This window comes from Hemicordylus capensis, chromosome 3, assembly GCF_027244095.1.
Source record: "Hemicordylus capensis ecotype Gifberg chromosome 3, rHemCap1.1.pri, whole genome shotgun sequence".
NCBI classification, from domain to species: Eukaryota; Metazoa; Chordata; class Lepidosauria; order Squamata; family Cordylidae; genus Hemicordylus; species Hemicordylus capensis.
Window position 1 is genome coordinate 41,052,748 of NC_069659.1, and position 15,812 is coordinate 41,068,559.

General features: G+C 42.6%; 1 protein-coding gene across 6 annotated transcripts in view; it reads left to right on the forward strand.

Moving 5' to 3' along the window:
- FRY (FRY microtubule binding protein) overlaps nt 1-15,812 on the forward strand; it is a 343,900-nt gene that overhangs the window by 65,364 nt on the left and 262,724 nt on the right. For 4 of the 6 annotated variants that reach the window (XM_053312379.1, XM_053312380.1, XM_053312381.1 and 1 more), the window contains exon 1: nt 5,918-6,134. The exons of 1 other annotated variant lie outside the window; for it this stretch is intronic. In XM_053312379.1, the coding sequence (XP_053168354.1) occupies nt 5,933-6,134 (202 nt within the window). In that variant the 5' untranslated portion in view covers nt 5,918-5,932. Of the gene's footprint in view, nt 1-5,787; nt 6,135-15,812 lie in introns of those variants that run through there. One more of the 6 variants, XM_053312377.1, reaches the window with a different exon arrangement.

The window sequence follows — 15,812 nt, forward strand, 5'->3', positions numbered from 1 at the left end:
TTGGAGGCAGCAACCTGTAGTGAGGTGTGCTAAGTGGCAGAGCATTTGCTAAAGAGAGCTTTCACTGCTTAGCTCTATGGAGGCATGCCCAGCACATGGACGTGCAGCGTTTCCTTGGGAAGGCAACTGGCACATATATGCCACATGTGTGGTTGTATGTGTGTATGCATGTGTGTGTTGCTTACAACCTGTTTCTCCTGAAAGCGTCTGAACTTGTATTTTTGAGCTGATATTATGGTAAAGTTATCTGAAAGATGGGTGTCAGATGTTTGGACAGGGGTGCAATTTCAGTGCTTGCCCTAGGCACTATTTTCCCTAGATAAACCTCTGGTTTTGCTGTCTTTCCTAAGCCATCAAGGTGAGACAGGCTACAAGTATCAATAAACCAACAGAAATGATAAATAAAAATAGTCTGATTTCGTGTGTTTTTGTTTCAGGTTTATGAAACATGACTCAGCTAAATTGAAGGGAATAATTTGCAGCACGTTAACCACTTATTTCAAAAGACAAGCCATTTCTCAGTATGCACAACACAGGGATGGCAATACACTGCAAATGCAAAATTTCTGGGTGTGAATTTTTTTTTTAAGCACCACACAAGTTAAAGGCAGGCACTTTCCAAGTTTGAAATCTCACAAACCTTATAATCAGATTGCTTGACAAATATGCAGATAAAGATAGAGCTCTGTATAGAGAATTAAACAGCATGCAAGTGAATATTTCCATTTTATTCCTTGCCTCTCCCCACCACGCTTCAGTTTTGCCAGCTTACAAGGTATTAAACCAACACTGTCTTTTTAAGGGGTGTTTTGTCCACTTACTTTTGTGCCATTTATATCTGTTTTTCAAATGTTCGGGTCCCTTGCCAACAACTTTGCATTCTTCTGACTCCCTAGATTAGGGAAAAATCTGGACTTGGCTCTCGCAGACGCCATTTGAGCATGTGTGGTGGCCATTTTTGTTTTCAGCAGCCTTTTTTTAATTTTTAAAAATGGCCACCGCACATGCTCAAGTGGTCCCTGTGAGGTCCTATGCCTTGCCAGGCCTCACAGAGTCCTTTTGAGCATGTGCGGCGACCTCTAAAATGACCACCACAGTGATCTTTGTGGACCCGAACAGGCCTGAAAATCAGCCCGTGACAGGCTGCAGCAGTAAACCAAGAGGCTGGTGGAGGGAGGGGGAACCTTTGCACACACACACACACACACACACACACACACACACGGCCTTTAGGAAGCCCCCCAAAGGGGCTACAGGTTAAAAATATATATATATATATAAAATAATCCATGAAATGGGGAGCGGGTGAGGGGCAGCATGGCACCTAGGGCACGTGCCCTGGCTGCCCAACCTTTGTTTCGCCTATGAGCAAAACCATTATAAAGCAGATAACCTAAAAGCTAATAAAAATGCTATCAACTCTAAATGCCTCATAACCAATAAATTTAAGCCCAGATGTTAAGAGCCAGCCGTATTCCTGATAGGGTACAACTTGTGTAGTGTAGTTATGTTATAGTTGTAGTTTCTTCCGCTAGGTAAGGCTGTGTTAGGCATACTCACAACCAGTCACTTTTGTTGGCCTGGCCTTGGGCCTGAAGGAGAAGGAGACAAAGGGGCGATTCTCAAGATCAACAAAAATTGGGCTAGCAGAGGCTAGCCCGATTTTTGTTGACCGTAAGAACCACCAGGCTCGCTGCCGAGCCCAGTGGTTTGGTAACCCGCTCAAGAACCCCTGGTAAAAAGCAGGTTTGCAGAGCAAGCGCTCCAGCAAACCTGCTTTTTACGATCATGAGTAGCCGCGGTGCGTGTTTGCGCCGTGCCTACTCATGAGTAGACCCCCCTCCGGGAGGCGAAAAGCCGCCTTCCGGCTCCGGGGGTCTCCCCAGTATGCCCTGCGCACTCACTCAGGGCATACTGGAGCTTGCAGGGGCTGCGCGGCCCCCACTGCCCCCACCCCCCACCGGCTCTGTCACAGAGCCGGCCATTGTGTGGGCGGCCGATCCGGCCGCCCAGGACTTCCTGCTCACCCGAGGAAACCAGGTCTCACTGATTGTGAGACCCGGTCCAAAGTAGGTTTAGAAGCCTTCTTTCTTCAGACAAGATTGCAACTACTCTGGGCAGCTTGCCCTTAGAAAACAGAAAGCTAAACCATACCCAACCAAACACAACCTAATCTTTAAAAGACAGAATATATACTACAATAGTAATGCCTGGAGAGCCCTGCTTTCTGGGAGATGTAGACTGAAACAGGATAGGAAGAACAGGAAGTGGGAGGAAAAGAATAACTATTTGTGTCCCCAGTGCCCCACACACTCACATTTTTGTTGAGCTTTTGTTTGAATACTGCTGTCTGACATATGTTAATTAGAATTGTTTTAAATCTGATAACTAATAGACTATGTGAATTCCTAGTTGTGCCTTGCAGGACCTGCAGATAAAATGCCCCTTAAATTTAAAGGTAAAGTATGCCGTCAAGTTGGTGCTAACTCCTGGCAACCACAGAACTCTTTGGTAGAATACAGGAGGGGTTTACCATTGCTTCCTCCTGCACAGTATGAGATGACGTCTTTCAGTGTCTTCATATATCGCTGCTTCCCGATATAGGTGTTTAACATACCGGCAGGGATTTGAACCAGCAACCTCTGGCATGGTAGCCAAGCCATTTCCCCACTGTGCCATTAGGTGGCTCCCCTTAAATTTACACCATCATGGTAGCTGTGACTACAAGCTTCTGTTAGTGATGATAAGATCCCAGTTCTATTCAGCATGCTTTTATGGATGAAGGGATTAAAATTTGATCTTGGAAACTGATCTGATATCAGAAATGAAAGATGTATGCTTTCACTCGGTATCTTGCATTCTACTTTGTAAGATGAGAGGAGTGGCCGTAGCCCAATGGTAGATGTTCTGCATGCTGAAGTTCCTAGGTTCAGTCCCCAGCATCTCTAGGTATTGCTCAGAAAGACCCTCACTTCTGTAACCCTGGAGAGCCACTGCTAATTAGTTTAGACAATACTGGTCTATAAACAGTATAAGACAAATTTCTGTGTTCCTATATTTAAATTTAACATGGAATATATAGTACATATTTTATAACGTCAGTATCAGGTGGCCTGTTTATCTGCCTTCACATTATCCTGTTTGGTAGCCAAGTGGTAATCTCTGCTAACTGAGCAAAGAGACACCTTTCAAAGTGGTGATTCTCTATTTAGCAGGAGGAGAGCAACTGGCCCTCTTCAACCCCAGCACAAGGTCCCTAAGGTGGCGGCTGCTGGTGTATAGTTTGTGGTGGAGGAATGGAATTGAATCTTTAATTTGGTCATTGACCACCAATTGCTTCCTTACACAGCTTGCAATGTGGCAAAATTTTGCCACCTTGGAGGAAACATTAATATCACTGTCAGACAAAAGGAGAGACACGTAACAGGACAATTGGCCTACGTGGGAATCTAGACAAAATAGGTGACAAAATTGCTAGCCAGATATCTCTATAAAATAAACAGTGAAGCAACATATGATCAATTGTCTCAACCGCTCCTGACTGACTCGGGCATAACCATTGAGCAAAAGGAATAGCGAGGTAGCGACCCTCTAAGAGAGCTAAGGGCAGCGCATTCAAGCCTGCCAAGGCAAATGCCCTTCTCGATTTAGCAAGAACAAGCTCATGTAAATATTTAGCTGGTCTAGAGGGTGAGTTGCATTACCTAGGAAAATTAAATGTCTAGCTCGGGCCCTGTCTTTCTGAGCCACTATGTCCCAAATCCGCTGCCTAATTATCTCCTTGGCTTTTAAGATCCCTAAGGAGACCAACATGGAGATACTTGGCCCGTAACTTTCTAATTTCCTCTCAACTCCCTCTTTCCATGTAGATTTAAAGTTGTCCTTCAGGACCAGAGGTGCGAGGCCTGCTTGACCAAGATTTAATTTCAAGTAATAAGAGATCTTTGCAACCCAGACATCACATGTGCTTCAATTTGTACTAACCCCAGTTCCAGCCTTAACACTGCATTGGGCGTCCATCTTGGCACCCCAATGATTGTTCTAATAAATTTGGTTTGTACAAACTCTAGGGGGTGGAAATCCTTATAACTGCTCAGCTGGGCTCCATATAGTAACTGGGTTAAACATTTCCCTTTGAAGACTTGAATTGCAGCGGGAATGTAACCACCTCCCTTCCCGAAAAAGAATCTAATGAGCGCCATTGCACTCTTTTGTGCCTCTTGTGTAACATGGAGTAGATGTGCTCGCCAATAACCATTAAATTGGAAAACCACGCCTAAATACTTATAGAGCTTGACTTGTTCTATATCTTGGCCATCCATTTGCCACTTATGCTGCACAAATTTCTTCAGGAGCACCATAATTTTGGTTTTCAGATAGGTAATTTCTAGTTCTTCCTCTCCTGTGGTGGTGTTTGTTTTTTAGACTGTGAGCCAGTGTTCCCACTCACAAGTTTTTTGATGTCTGCTTAGTTAATTTTAGATCCTGCTCAGATTGAATCAGCAAAACCCCATTCTGAATGCACAAGCACACACACTGCCTTGATACTGCTGCTCAGAACAAAACTCATTCCGCACACAGATGAAAGAAATTAGAAATAACACTGCTGTGAGTCCTTTAGGGAGAGGAAACCGTATCTACCTACCTACCTATCTAATACGCTAAGGTTGTACATGGCAAGCCCCGCCCACACAGTGCATTACCAATTGGAGGTAACAGAGTGGAAGCACCATGGTGATTGGGCAGTGGGGATTCCATATTCAGAGAAGAGGAGCGGGTAGGGGATGAGTGAGTGAGTGGCGGGGAGGGGGCGAGTGAGCGAGAGAGTGGTGGGCTGACACTGAGCAATAAAGCAGGGGCTGTGGTGGTGGGGCAAGGAGAGCAACAAAGTCCTAGTGCATAGATGCTCTGTGCAGGTTCAGCTAGTTATTGTTATTAGTAAACCACTTTATGAATTTTAAATTGAAAAGTGTATGTGTGTGTTGCTTTAAGAATTTTTAAATTGAAAAGTATATATATGCAACTGCAGCAAATACTGTTGCAAATGTGTTTTTTTACACATGGGGAAAATGCATGTCTAAGTGGCTGTGAAATTAAAACAAAAGCTGGTCATTAACGTCTCAAACACACACAGAGGTTGCAATCTGGAGTTTGGCTGCTTAAATCCCATTGATATCAGTAGGATTTAAGATTTGCAGCATTGCTGCCTTGGACTTTACAAACCACTAAGCTGTGTGTGTCGTTTTTACATTATTATTAAAATGCAGTCCTGTCCCAGCATTGCATGCTTGCTTTCAGTTACAGCTTTTCTTATTTTTTTATCTGCAGAAACACCTGTGGATTTTCATGTCAAAACAATTTTGTTTCAAAGCACTTTTTTTTGCACAAGCTTTACCTCCAACTAAACAATAGCACACAATGATTTGCCATGTCCACGTAGTCTACTCAAAATGTTCCTCAGTTTAATTTCTTCAGAATGTAGCAACATTTTGCTTAGTTGGGTCTGTCAATCAATTTTTAGCGAACTGAAATTAAAACTGCTGACAGTGAAACAAGAATGACAGTATCCCATTTGAACCATGCTTTCACTTTTTGCAGGCAGTATTGAGTAGTCTCAAGTTTGCTGAAACTTTCCAGTCATCCACAAACCTTTTGTTAGCTTTAATGATTTCTCTATACCTCCTCCCCTGGGCTGTTTGACTTTTGAAAGGCGGGGCTTTGTAGTAATTCTACACCTGTTTTCATCCACGCCCATGCACTTGCTAAACTTACCAAACAAGTGCTGGGCTAAGCGTGAGAGCTTCAAAAATGGTTGCTGACTGTTTCCATTTGTAAAATAGATCTCTGATTTATTTGAAGCTCACCCTTCTTTATTTTTATTTTTTACACTTTTTTGTTTTTATGTTGGGTGCAGCTTTACTTACATGCAAGAATGGCAATTGATGACAATAATCTGCACTCTAGAACTAAATGTAAACTGAATTCATACCAAAGTGATTATAAATTGAGACGGAGTAGTCTACCATCAGAACTCCTCCTGGGAAATAACATTAAAGGAAGATATCAAAGAAATATTAGGAAGTTAGAACCTATCCACCCAAGGCGCCCTAAGAAAAGACCTTCTCTTTTTCCAGGTAGGACATTGTCAGCGAGTTACTGTTTACATTCTTAATCTTAACATTTTTCTTTGTGTTTGTCAAAAACGAAAAGATCTTTCGTTAAAAGAGGATCAATGTGTATGCATAGTCCAAAATTGGTGACACTGTAGAATATTGTAAGACTCTGTAATAGTATAAATAGAATCCCTTAACTATTTTGAAAACACTTGTATGCAATTGAAAAATAGCATTTTGGCTTTATATAGAATGTGCTTGGCATTTACAGCTCTTTTAAAAAGTTGAGGGTGTTATAATATGTGTGGTTGAGCAAGAACATCCAGATTCTGCTTTTTAATTATGACAGTCTCTCACTTGAAGTCTTACATGGGAAGGATGTAGGAGTTCTTCATGTACTAATTCTTTTTACTTAGCCAAATTAACACAAATGCTTCTGGAATGCATGCTTTAAAATCCTGTTCTGCACTGGAGCTGGATCTGTAGGAAATGATTTAGTTTATTATTATTATTATTATTATTACATTTATGTCCCGCTCTTCCTCCAAGGAGCCCAGAGCGGTGTACTACATACTTGAGTTTCTCTTTCACAACAACCCTGTGAAGTAGGTTAGGCTGAGAGAGGAGTGACTGGCCCAGAGTGACCCAGCTAGTATCATGGTTGAATGGGGATTTGAACTCTGGTCTCCCCAGTCTTAGTCCAGCACTCTAACCACTACACCACGCTGGCTCTTCAAACTGATTGAACAAGAGTAGCAGTGGGTTTCAATAAACAAAGACATATGGAATTATAATATTGATTTAAAATAATAAAGGACTTAATACAAAAGAAAGTTTTGATTAGTTGTGATATGTATTGTGCAGTGAAAGAGCTGAGAGTTTTTATTAGCAAGTTCTAAAACACTGTGCTAAGAATCCATGCTCTCTTTTTTTGTGGAGCTACTTTTTTCTGTAAACTAATGAAATGTATTATTTGTGCAAAAATGGCAACCAAACACATTCCAGAACCCTATTTAAGTACCCATGTAGGCTGTGTGGTGATTGAGGCTATGACATCTTTGTTGTGATTAACATTAAGCCATTGCTGCTAAATGTTTTAAATTGTGACAGATGTGGTCTTTAGAGGATATTGGGGCAAACTGCATGACAGTAATTTGGAATTTCTGATTTAAATAGCTGAAGTATTGAGGGCACTCATCTTCTCTTTATACTTCAGCTATTTAAAACAGAAATACTTCACACCCTTTTTTTAATACCAAGGGAAATAGATGTGTGATGCATATTTCTTAACCGTGCCCTTCTCTTATGGTACTTTAGGTCAGGTGACTTGAGTGTGTGACCTATTCCTCCAAAGCTTCCTAGTGCCTAAACCAGCTTTTCCTGAGGGCAATACTGACTATCTGTGACATTCAAACTGCATTTCTGCCAAGACTGTGCCTTCCCTCCTTTCCTGTGTTTTAAAAAATTTAAATAAACAAACAAACCCAAAGCTTCCTTTATCACAGCTTTTCTTCATTCATTTCTCTTCTGCCAGTTCCCTTTTTTCTATACTGCTGTTCATTCTGGGTGGAAATGGAGGGTGAGATTTGGCTTATGCCCCCTGGCCCTTCTCCTAATCTCCTTGTGTTTATCAGAACTTTTGCACAGAGCCTCTGTGCTGTTATGCTTTTTACTCTGGAAAAATGGACTGTGAGGATAATATGTACGAAAGCCTGCATAAGTTTGGCTGTATGAGCCTACACGGTGTGCACATGGGATCCTTTAATGTATGGAGGTTGGGGGTGGGCCAGCAGGTACAACCCCCATTTTCTCTCCCCTGCCTTCATTTCTACCTTAATGAACACTTGAACTGGGTATATCACTCTCTTCTCACATTTCCCTGTCCCCAAGCTTTTATTTTGACACAAGCAAGCATATTAGCATTCTATTAGCTCTTAGATCTAACTACATTATTTTATACCAAGGTATTTAAAGGATACCTTTCTATCATACAAGCCTGTCCCATCCACTAAGATTATTGGCAGAGGCCTTACTCTGTGCCCAATTTGCAATCTGATGGAAATATGGGACAGGACCTTCTCAGTGGTAGCCTCAAGGCTTGAAACTCCTCCCTATGTCATCCATCTGACTCCTGTCTTACAGGCTTTTTAGTATTCAGTTAAATGGTGTTGAGCTTTTGGTCTGGAATAGTTACCCCTCCCCTCTGGTTTGTAAGAGTCTTGCTTAGAATCCAGTCTGTTCAAAAGGTAGGCCTGGTAAGGATTTGGAACAAGACTTTGTTCTAGGGATGTACATGAAGTGTTTTGTGCACATCTGGGGTGTGTGGAGATCAGTGATTTAAAAAGAGGAAGGCAGGTCTTACCTGCCCCTCTGTCGCTCCTACACACACACACACACACACACACACACACACACACACACCCGCTGCCCCACTGCGGTGCTGTCAGTATTAAACGCCACGTGGCTGCAGTGCTGCTCCCAGCAGCCTGCGAGCATTGTCGGCATGTAAATGGCATCTGCACATGTGTGGACACTATTTGCATGGTCAGCATGGTGTTGCTGACCATGCAAATGTCATCTGCACATGTGTAGACACCATTTATGTGCCAACACTGCCCACAGGCTGCTGGGAGCAGCACTGCAGCGGCACGGCATTTAATACTGACAGCACTATGGCAGTGGGCGGTGGAGGAGCGGCAGAGAGGTAGGTAAGACCTGCCTTCCTTCATTTAAAGTGCCTGCTTGCCGCCCGCCGGAACAGTTTGACTGGGGCAGCTCGAAGCGTTTCAGCACCTCGATTTAGAGGTGCCGAAGCGCTTCATGCACATCCCTACCTCATTCTAGAATCAGTTGTTGAGGCTATTCACATGACTGCAGAAAATCGAGCTAGCCTCCGCTAGCCCGATTTTCTGCAGTTGTGAGAACCACCGGGCTTGGCTGAGAGCGTGGTGGTTCTTGAGTGGGTAACCCACTCAAGTAGTCCTCCCCTAAAACCGGGTTTGTGGAACGAGCGCTCCGCAAACCTGGGATTTTTTATCGTCAGTAGCTGCAGTGAGGCTCTGCGCCGCGGCTACTCACGAGGAGACCCCTGGAGGGGAGGCGAAAAGCTGCCTCCCTGCTCCGGAGGTCTCGTCAGCATGCCCTGCGCACTTGCGCAGGGCATGGTGGAGCTTCCGGGGGCTGATTGGCCCCCACTCCCCCCAGCCCCCGCTGGCTCCATCATGGAGTTGGCAATTGTGTGAGCGGCCGATCCGGCCATCCAGGCCTCCCGCCCTGCTGAGCTCCTGAAACCAGGTCTCACTGGTCGTGAGACCTGGCTCGTTTTAAAAAAGGATGGACATATGGGACATTGTGATATCATCATGAAGATGAAAGAAATTAAACATGATTCAATATTTTGTTGAGGAGTAACCAGAGCCACACAGCCACTTTGGTAACTCTTGCAATGTTATATTTATTTAGTAGTTGTGTAACTTGGTGGAGGAGTTTTTGTCAGCCTTTTCTCCAGTGGGTGAACTTGAAACAACAGCCAGCATTCTTACTAACTATGCTCCCAAATGTTGGGAAGAAGCTTCTCTGCTTCAGATTGTTTCATCAGATCCACAGTGCTTATTAGGGATGTGCACGGAGATCTTTGGCGCCAGCGGGGGTAGCACTTTAAGGGCGGGGGAGGGTGTACTCACCCCTCCCGCCACATTTCCCCCACCGGCGCGCTGTCGGATTTAAGCCCCTTGGGGTGGCAGCGTTCCTCCCTGCTGCCCGGCGGGGGAAATGTAGCGGGAGGGGTGAGTACACCCTCCCCCGCCCTTAAAGCGCTACCCCCACTGGCGCCGAAACGGCCCCAAATCCGAAATGTTTCGGAGGCCTTTACAATGGCCTCCGAAACATTTCGGGCACATGCCTAGTGCTTATGGCACAAGGGGTGATTATTTTTGCTGGCCCCTCCTTCCCCCAGAAGTTCCCTGTGTCACCAGGAAATATGTCCCTGAGGGCCACAGAGATTTCTGATTTCTGATTTGTGTTTTTCTCAGAGTTGGGTGTACTTTATATAGCTAATCAATAATTCAAGAAGCAGTCCCTCAGGTCTTCCCTCAGGCAATGTGTGTGGAGCACTTCTGTTCTTCCAACCAAAGTACTATTTCAGGAGGTTCATGATCTAAAATAAGTGTGCTGACTTTATGAAATATTTATTGGTGGATTAAAATGACCCAGCATATTGTGCAGAGGTACCAATTTGACTAAAAGATTAGACATTATCATCCTTTAGAACACTCAGTGCCTGACTTAGGCACAAGCTAGGTAAGCTACAGCTTAGAGCCTCATACTATGAGAGGCCTCTGAATAATTTTTTTTTAAGACCACATTTCACATTTTACATAGTTGAAAAATAAAGGAGAAAGGGAAAAACAGGCTCTATAATAGACATTATCGTTCTGTTAGACAAAATATATATTTATATTGTGTATACTTTTATAAATCTGTGCAGAAATAACTCAAAATTTTTACTCGAAATTTTCATTAGATCAAGGCTCAAATATTTGAAAGTCTGGTTCTGGATCAGAAATTTGATCCAGGATCAATTTGATTCTGGGATCCCATGTTCCCTAGATCAGTTGACCCGATCCCAATTTTTCAATGTACTGTTCTTACAGGATCCTTTGATGCTATGGGACCTTTTAGGCTTGATGTAGCTTACGGCCTTAGCATGTCATAATCTGGCCCTGAGAACACTGCAGGTTGTGCGGCTTTCTGAAGGCTGGGCCAATGCATCCTGACCTCTGGGAATCCCACAGTGTACTGTGTGATGAGTGCATTGCATTGGGAGATTCCCTCATGAGACGGATGCTGTAGGTACCCATCTCTGACCAGTTAGTGCAAGAAGCCTGAGCGGTCACACAACCTTGGCTAACATCTGGGTTACAGAGCTGGGTTTGGTGGCGCAGCAATGCTGGGATCCACGTAGATCCCAGTGGTTATTACAGGCAACCAAGCCCAAATGAAGGAGAAAGGAAAGGAGAATGCTTGGCTGCTCGTGATAACAGCCTTACTGTTTTGTTTGGTGCTGGATATATAGGTTCGAGAAGGCATATTACCCCTTTTGCCTTACTATCTGCTGAAGAGGTCGTGTGTGCATCCTTGTTTTGAGATGTCTGGCCTTCTCAGCTGTAGTTAATTGTCTTTGGCATTCCTATCCCAGAGAAGCCCACTTGATGGATCCCCATCTAGTTTTTTAGAAGTTTCTGAAAACTTTTATTCGGAAAGCTCTTAACGAAGAACTTGAACTGGTGAGTGTTAGGGTTTCTGCTGCTGGTTGTTGATGATGGTTGGGTTGATTCAAACAATAGATTACTGTGTAATTTTAATGGTGGTTTTATTTCTCTCTCTCTTTATATTGTCATTATTTTATATTGTAAGCCATGTCAGGAACTCATTATGAGCTAATGTGGGTTACACATTTTAGAATGAATAAACAAACAAAACGGAGTCTATATGAATTTTATGTTGATGGCTAGCCACTATTAATCAGTATAATGTTTTGTCTGAGTCATTTCTTATAAATCATTTTATTGAGCAAAATTATATGTTATTTCCCAAGCTTAGTCTTTTAAAACACCTTTTGGGTTAAAATTCAACCTTTAAGTCCCAGCAAATGTTACCATGTGTGGCACACGTGTATACTTATGCATTGAGACCAAAATGGGGAAATTACTCAGAATTAAAATTGCAAGTGTGAATTACATACTGATCATGGTCCAGTGACATGTTAAGAGTACCTCAGAGGAGCAAACAGACTTGGAGGAAGTGACTTTTGAAAAATAAGAGATAATGTTTATTTTTAGAGATCAGAAGCACAATGCAAAAATATGAATTTGGTAACCTTGCTTAACATGGGGAGTGAAGGAAGCTCCTAGGGAGAGAGAGAAGAAAATGGGGGAGAGGGGGAAAGTGGAGGCTTGGATAGCAGTAGTTGGCGGGTAATGAAATCTGAGTAGAGAGTGGAAAAAAGGTGAGTGAGAGAAAGTAAAGGGCGACTTTTATACCTGTCTTTTAGTCTGCTGTTTCATGAGTGAAGCTAGGGTGCTGGATCTCACTGAAGAGATATAAAGATCCTGACTACAAAGGTGCTGCCAAAGTGGTAGACAAGCAAGGGTCTGCGGCTATGTCCTTTACTGCAGACTGGGGGGCACCATGTAGATTTCCCACCTGTTCCCTAATTCAAGGGACTGTTCCTTGTTATTTAGGATTAATGTAGTGTTCCTTTTCAAGTTAATAAGGAATGCAGTTTCTTCCTTTTTTGTGGCCTTGAGGCTAGGCCACGGCCACTGACTGCAGTGGACAGCATACACAATGTAAAAGGTGTGGCTCATTCTGAGAGACTCTCTCTCCTCCTCCTCCTCCTCCTTCTGATTTAAAACAGTGTTTGGCTGGGACTAGGTGTTCAGTTGGGTGCATTCTTCCTCCTACAAGATTGTCTCCCCTGAGTCAGAGTCTGGGTTGACAAACACACACACACCCCTGCCACATACACAATATGTAGACTTTTCCTTTTGGGGTCTTCTAGCAGGGTTGCAAAGACAGGAATATTCAAGAACAGTAAATAATTGAGAACGTCTATTGTGGAGATATGAGCAGGGGAATATATAGGTGGGGGAGTTGTTATTAAGCTGGATTGTCCAGACGAAAGGGCACTGGTATGCCAAATTTAATCAGCTGTCTTAAAGCTTGCCTTGATTGCATTTTAGGGTGCAATTACTCAGTTTCTCAGGACTTGTCTTTTGTCTAAGAACCCTGTTTACTCAATTTGGAAATTCAGCTTCATTACTAATTCAAGGGTTTGAGGTGCTTCACCGCTCAAGGCTGTTCACATTCTTGAGCCACAATCCAACAGTATGTTAAGTGCGCTTAAGCCTGTTTATTTCAGTGGGCGTAAGTACTCTTGATTCTGGGTTGTATTAGGCCTTGAACTCTTTGCTACGAGTCTTGCAGTTAGATCCTAGATGTAGTTACTTGGAAATAAGTGTGCATATGATTTCAGGCCAAGTTTAGGATCTGTTGTGCCTTGAAATTTAACACGGCACTTTTCCTGATTTACAGGTTTTTAATAATTCAGCCCTCCAGTTCAGTTTTTAACCTGCTTTATCCCAAGGTCCTGAAGTGAATAACAACTCTCTAATACAATGGCATGATAAAACCTACATAATGATATAATTATAAGGCATGATAAAATGCCTATAACCTATCCTCTAACAAATAAAAATGACCATGGAGGTTAATGACAAGCTTAACTCTCATCATAAAAAAGGAAGCACAAACAAGAAGGCCTTGCAGAGCTTCTGGTAAGTTGTTTTATCAAATGTAGGTTTAATTACACAATTCAGATACTCTGGGGCATCTGCAAGTGATGATGATGGTTCTATCAAAAAATAATATGCAGCTTTTTCCACAAAAATATACAGTGGCATATCTTTTAGATGACAGAATTATACATCCTTTTTAGCTACCGTATGTTGGCCAATATCTTGCATCAAATGCCCATCAGCCACTTATATAGAGCAAACAAGATTGTCCGTTAGAGAAAGACTGAATGGGCATAAGTCTGAAATCCAAAATAAGATCACCAAGAAACCTGTCAGCAAACACTTTAACATGCAGGGTCTCTGTATCATAGACCTGAAACGTAGAAAGATCTACTCTGGGAACCATATTGACTAATAAATAATATTTAAAAACTGTATTAGAAGATTTTACTGCATTAGACAAGGATTAAACAGAGGCTATGGTTTGTTGTCACATTATAAGGATTGCACTTGATATATTTTAACTTCTGTCCCTTTAAGAATTCTAGCATGTTAGGAACATAGGAAGCTGCCATATACTGAGTCAGACCATTGGTTTATCTAGCTTAGTATTGTCTTCACAGACTGGCAGCAGCTTCTCCAAGGTTGCAGGCAGGAATCTCTCTCAGCCCTATCTTGGAGAAGCCAGGAGGGGAACTTGAAACCTTCTGCTCTTCTCAGTGGGGCTCCATCCCCTGAGGGGAATATCCTACCGTGCTCACACTTTTAGTCTCCCATTCATATGCAACCAGGGTGGACCCTGCTTAGCTAAGGGGACAAGTCATGCTTGCTACCACAAGACCCATGCTATGTTCTCAACTGCCTGTTTTATTGTGTTTCTCCAGTATCAACCCAGCATCTGATGAAGTGGGTTGTTTTCCATGAAAACCTATGCATGATTAAACCACCTTATTATGATGTTTTCATTTAGTCTCTGAGTGTTACCTATTTCTTTACAAGTTCTCATGACAGAATTACGTCAGCTATGCTTGTGCAACCACTGGCTTTAGTTAGATTGCAAGTACTACAAATGTTATTGAAATATGTTTCAAAAAATCTGTGCAGGGAAGTAACCCAAATATAGCTGCAGGCATATGCAATGTCAGAATTGTGAGATGTGTGTATAAGATGGATGAGCTGTGGTGAAGGAAGAAGAAGGTTTTAGTTTCAGCAGGTTATTCTGATATTGCAGCTACTTCCTTAACACGCATTTTGAAATGTTTGTAGGATGATGTAAGTGGCCCTACATGGTGCTTGAATGCCATCACCCTGCATTCATGCTCCCCTCAGTCATCCTCCACTTGAATTTCTGATTATGGTGAGTTGCAGGGAGATATAGAATGGGATTTCTTTATCCATCCAAACTGCCTTGAGATACATTATGAAAGGTGGTATAAAAATTGAACTGTCAATCAATCAAATCATCACCGTGAATGGAATGTCAGTTCTCCAGTGCTTACTGCTATGGTTCCTTCCAGTGGTTACTGGAAGATGGAAAGCATAAAAATTGGTCCCAGTCTCTTTTGGTCTGTGATGGTCCAGGCTGCCATGTGAGGACAACTGGAAATATATTTCTTAATTGTGGTAGCTTACACACCTTGGGCAATTGTGAGAGACACTATTTCCTTCCACAGGTGCAGCATTTACAGTAAATAGGGAAGCTTGCAGTCAGAAAAAGATGAATGTTCCTCCCAGACTAAGCCTTCATTGATAACTGCTTAATCTGAAAGGTGGCCATAGATTAATACTGCCTTGACCTGGTCTGACTAATCTTCACCTGCATTATAAAGAGGTTCAGTAAGAGGCCACATACTACTGACCTCTTGAAGTCTGAAGGGTATAGTGTAACCAAGTATCATTGCCATGGGAACAGATTACATTGCAAGTACAGAAACTCAAGTCCCTTGAGAAGGTGGCTATGAAAGTGGAATGATCCTGGCTCAGTTAGACTTCAGCATGAATCCATCCATAGTGGCAATAAAGAACAGTAATGTGATTTGAGAAGTGGTTCTATATCTAGGGAACTGAAGTTAGTTTGTTAGTTGAACTTGAAGTTCAAGGCAAATCTGGAAGTGGGATAGTCATTCAACATAATGATTCAACTAACAGACTGTAAGTTATGCCTTCTATTAAACTACTAAGAGAACCATCTAAGAACTCTTTTTATTGGAGTGCAGACTTCAAGAAATTGAACAGTATCTTGAAACCTCTTTCCAAAATATAAAATCCCCCCCCCCATATATTTTGAAGCCAGTAAATGGTATTTGGGAGTGAAAACTGTTTCCGCCCCACAGTAAATGGTGTTTGGGAGTTGTGGCAAATTGGTGTGTGGAAAATTTCCTTTCCTGACTCAGGTCAGTTA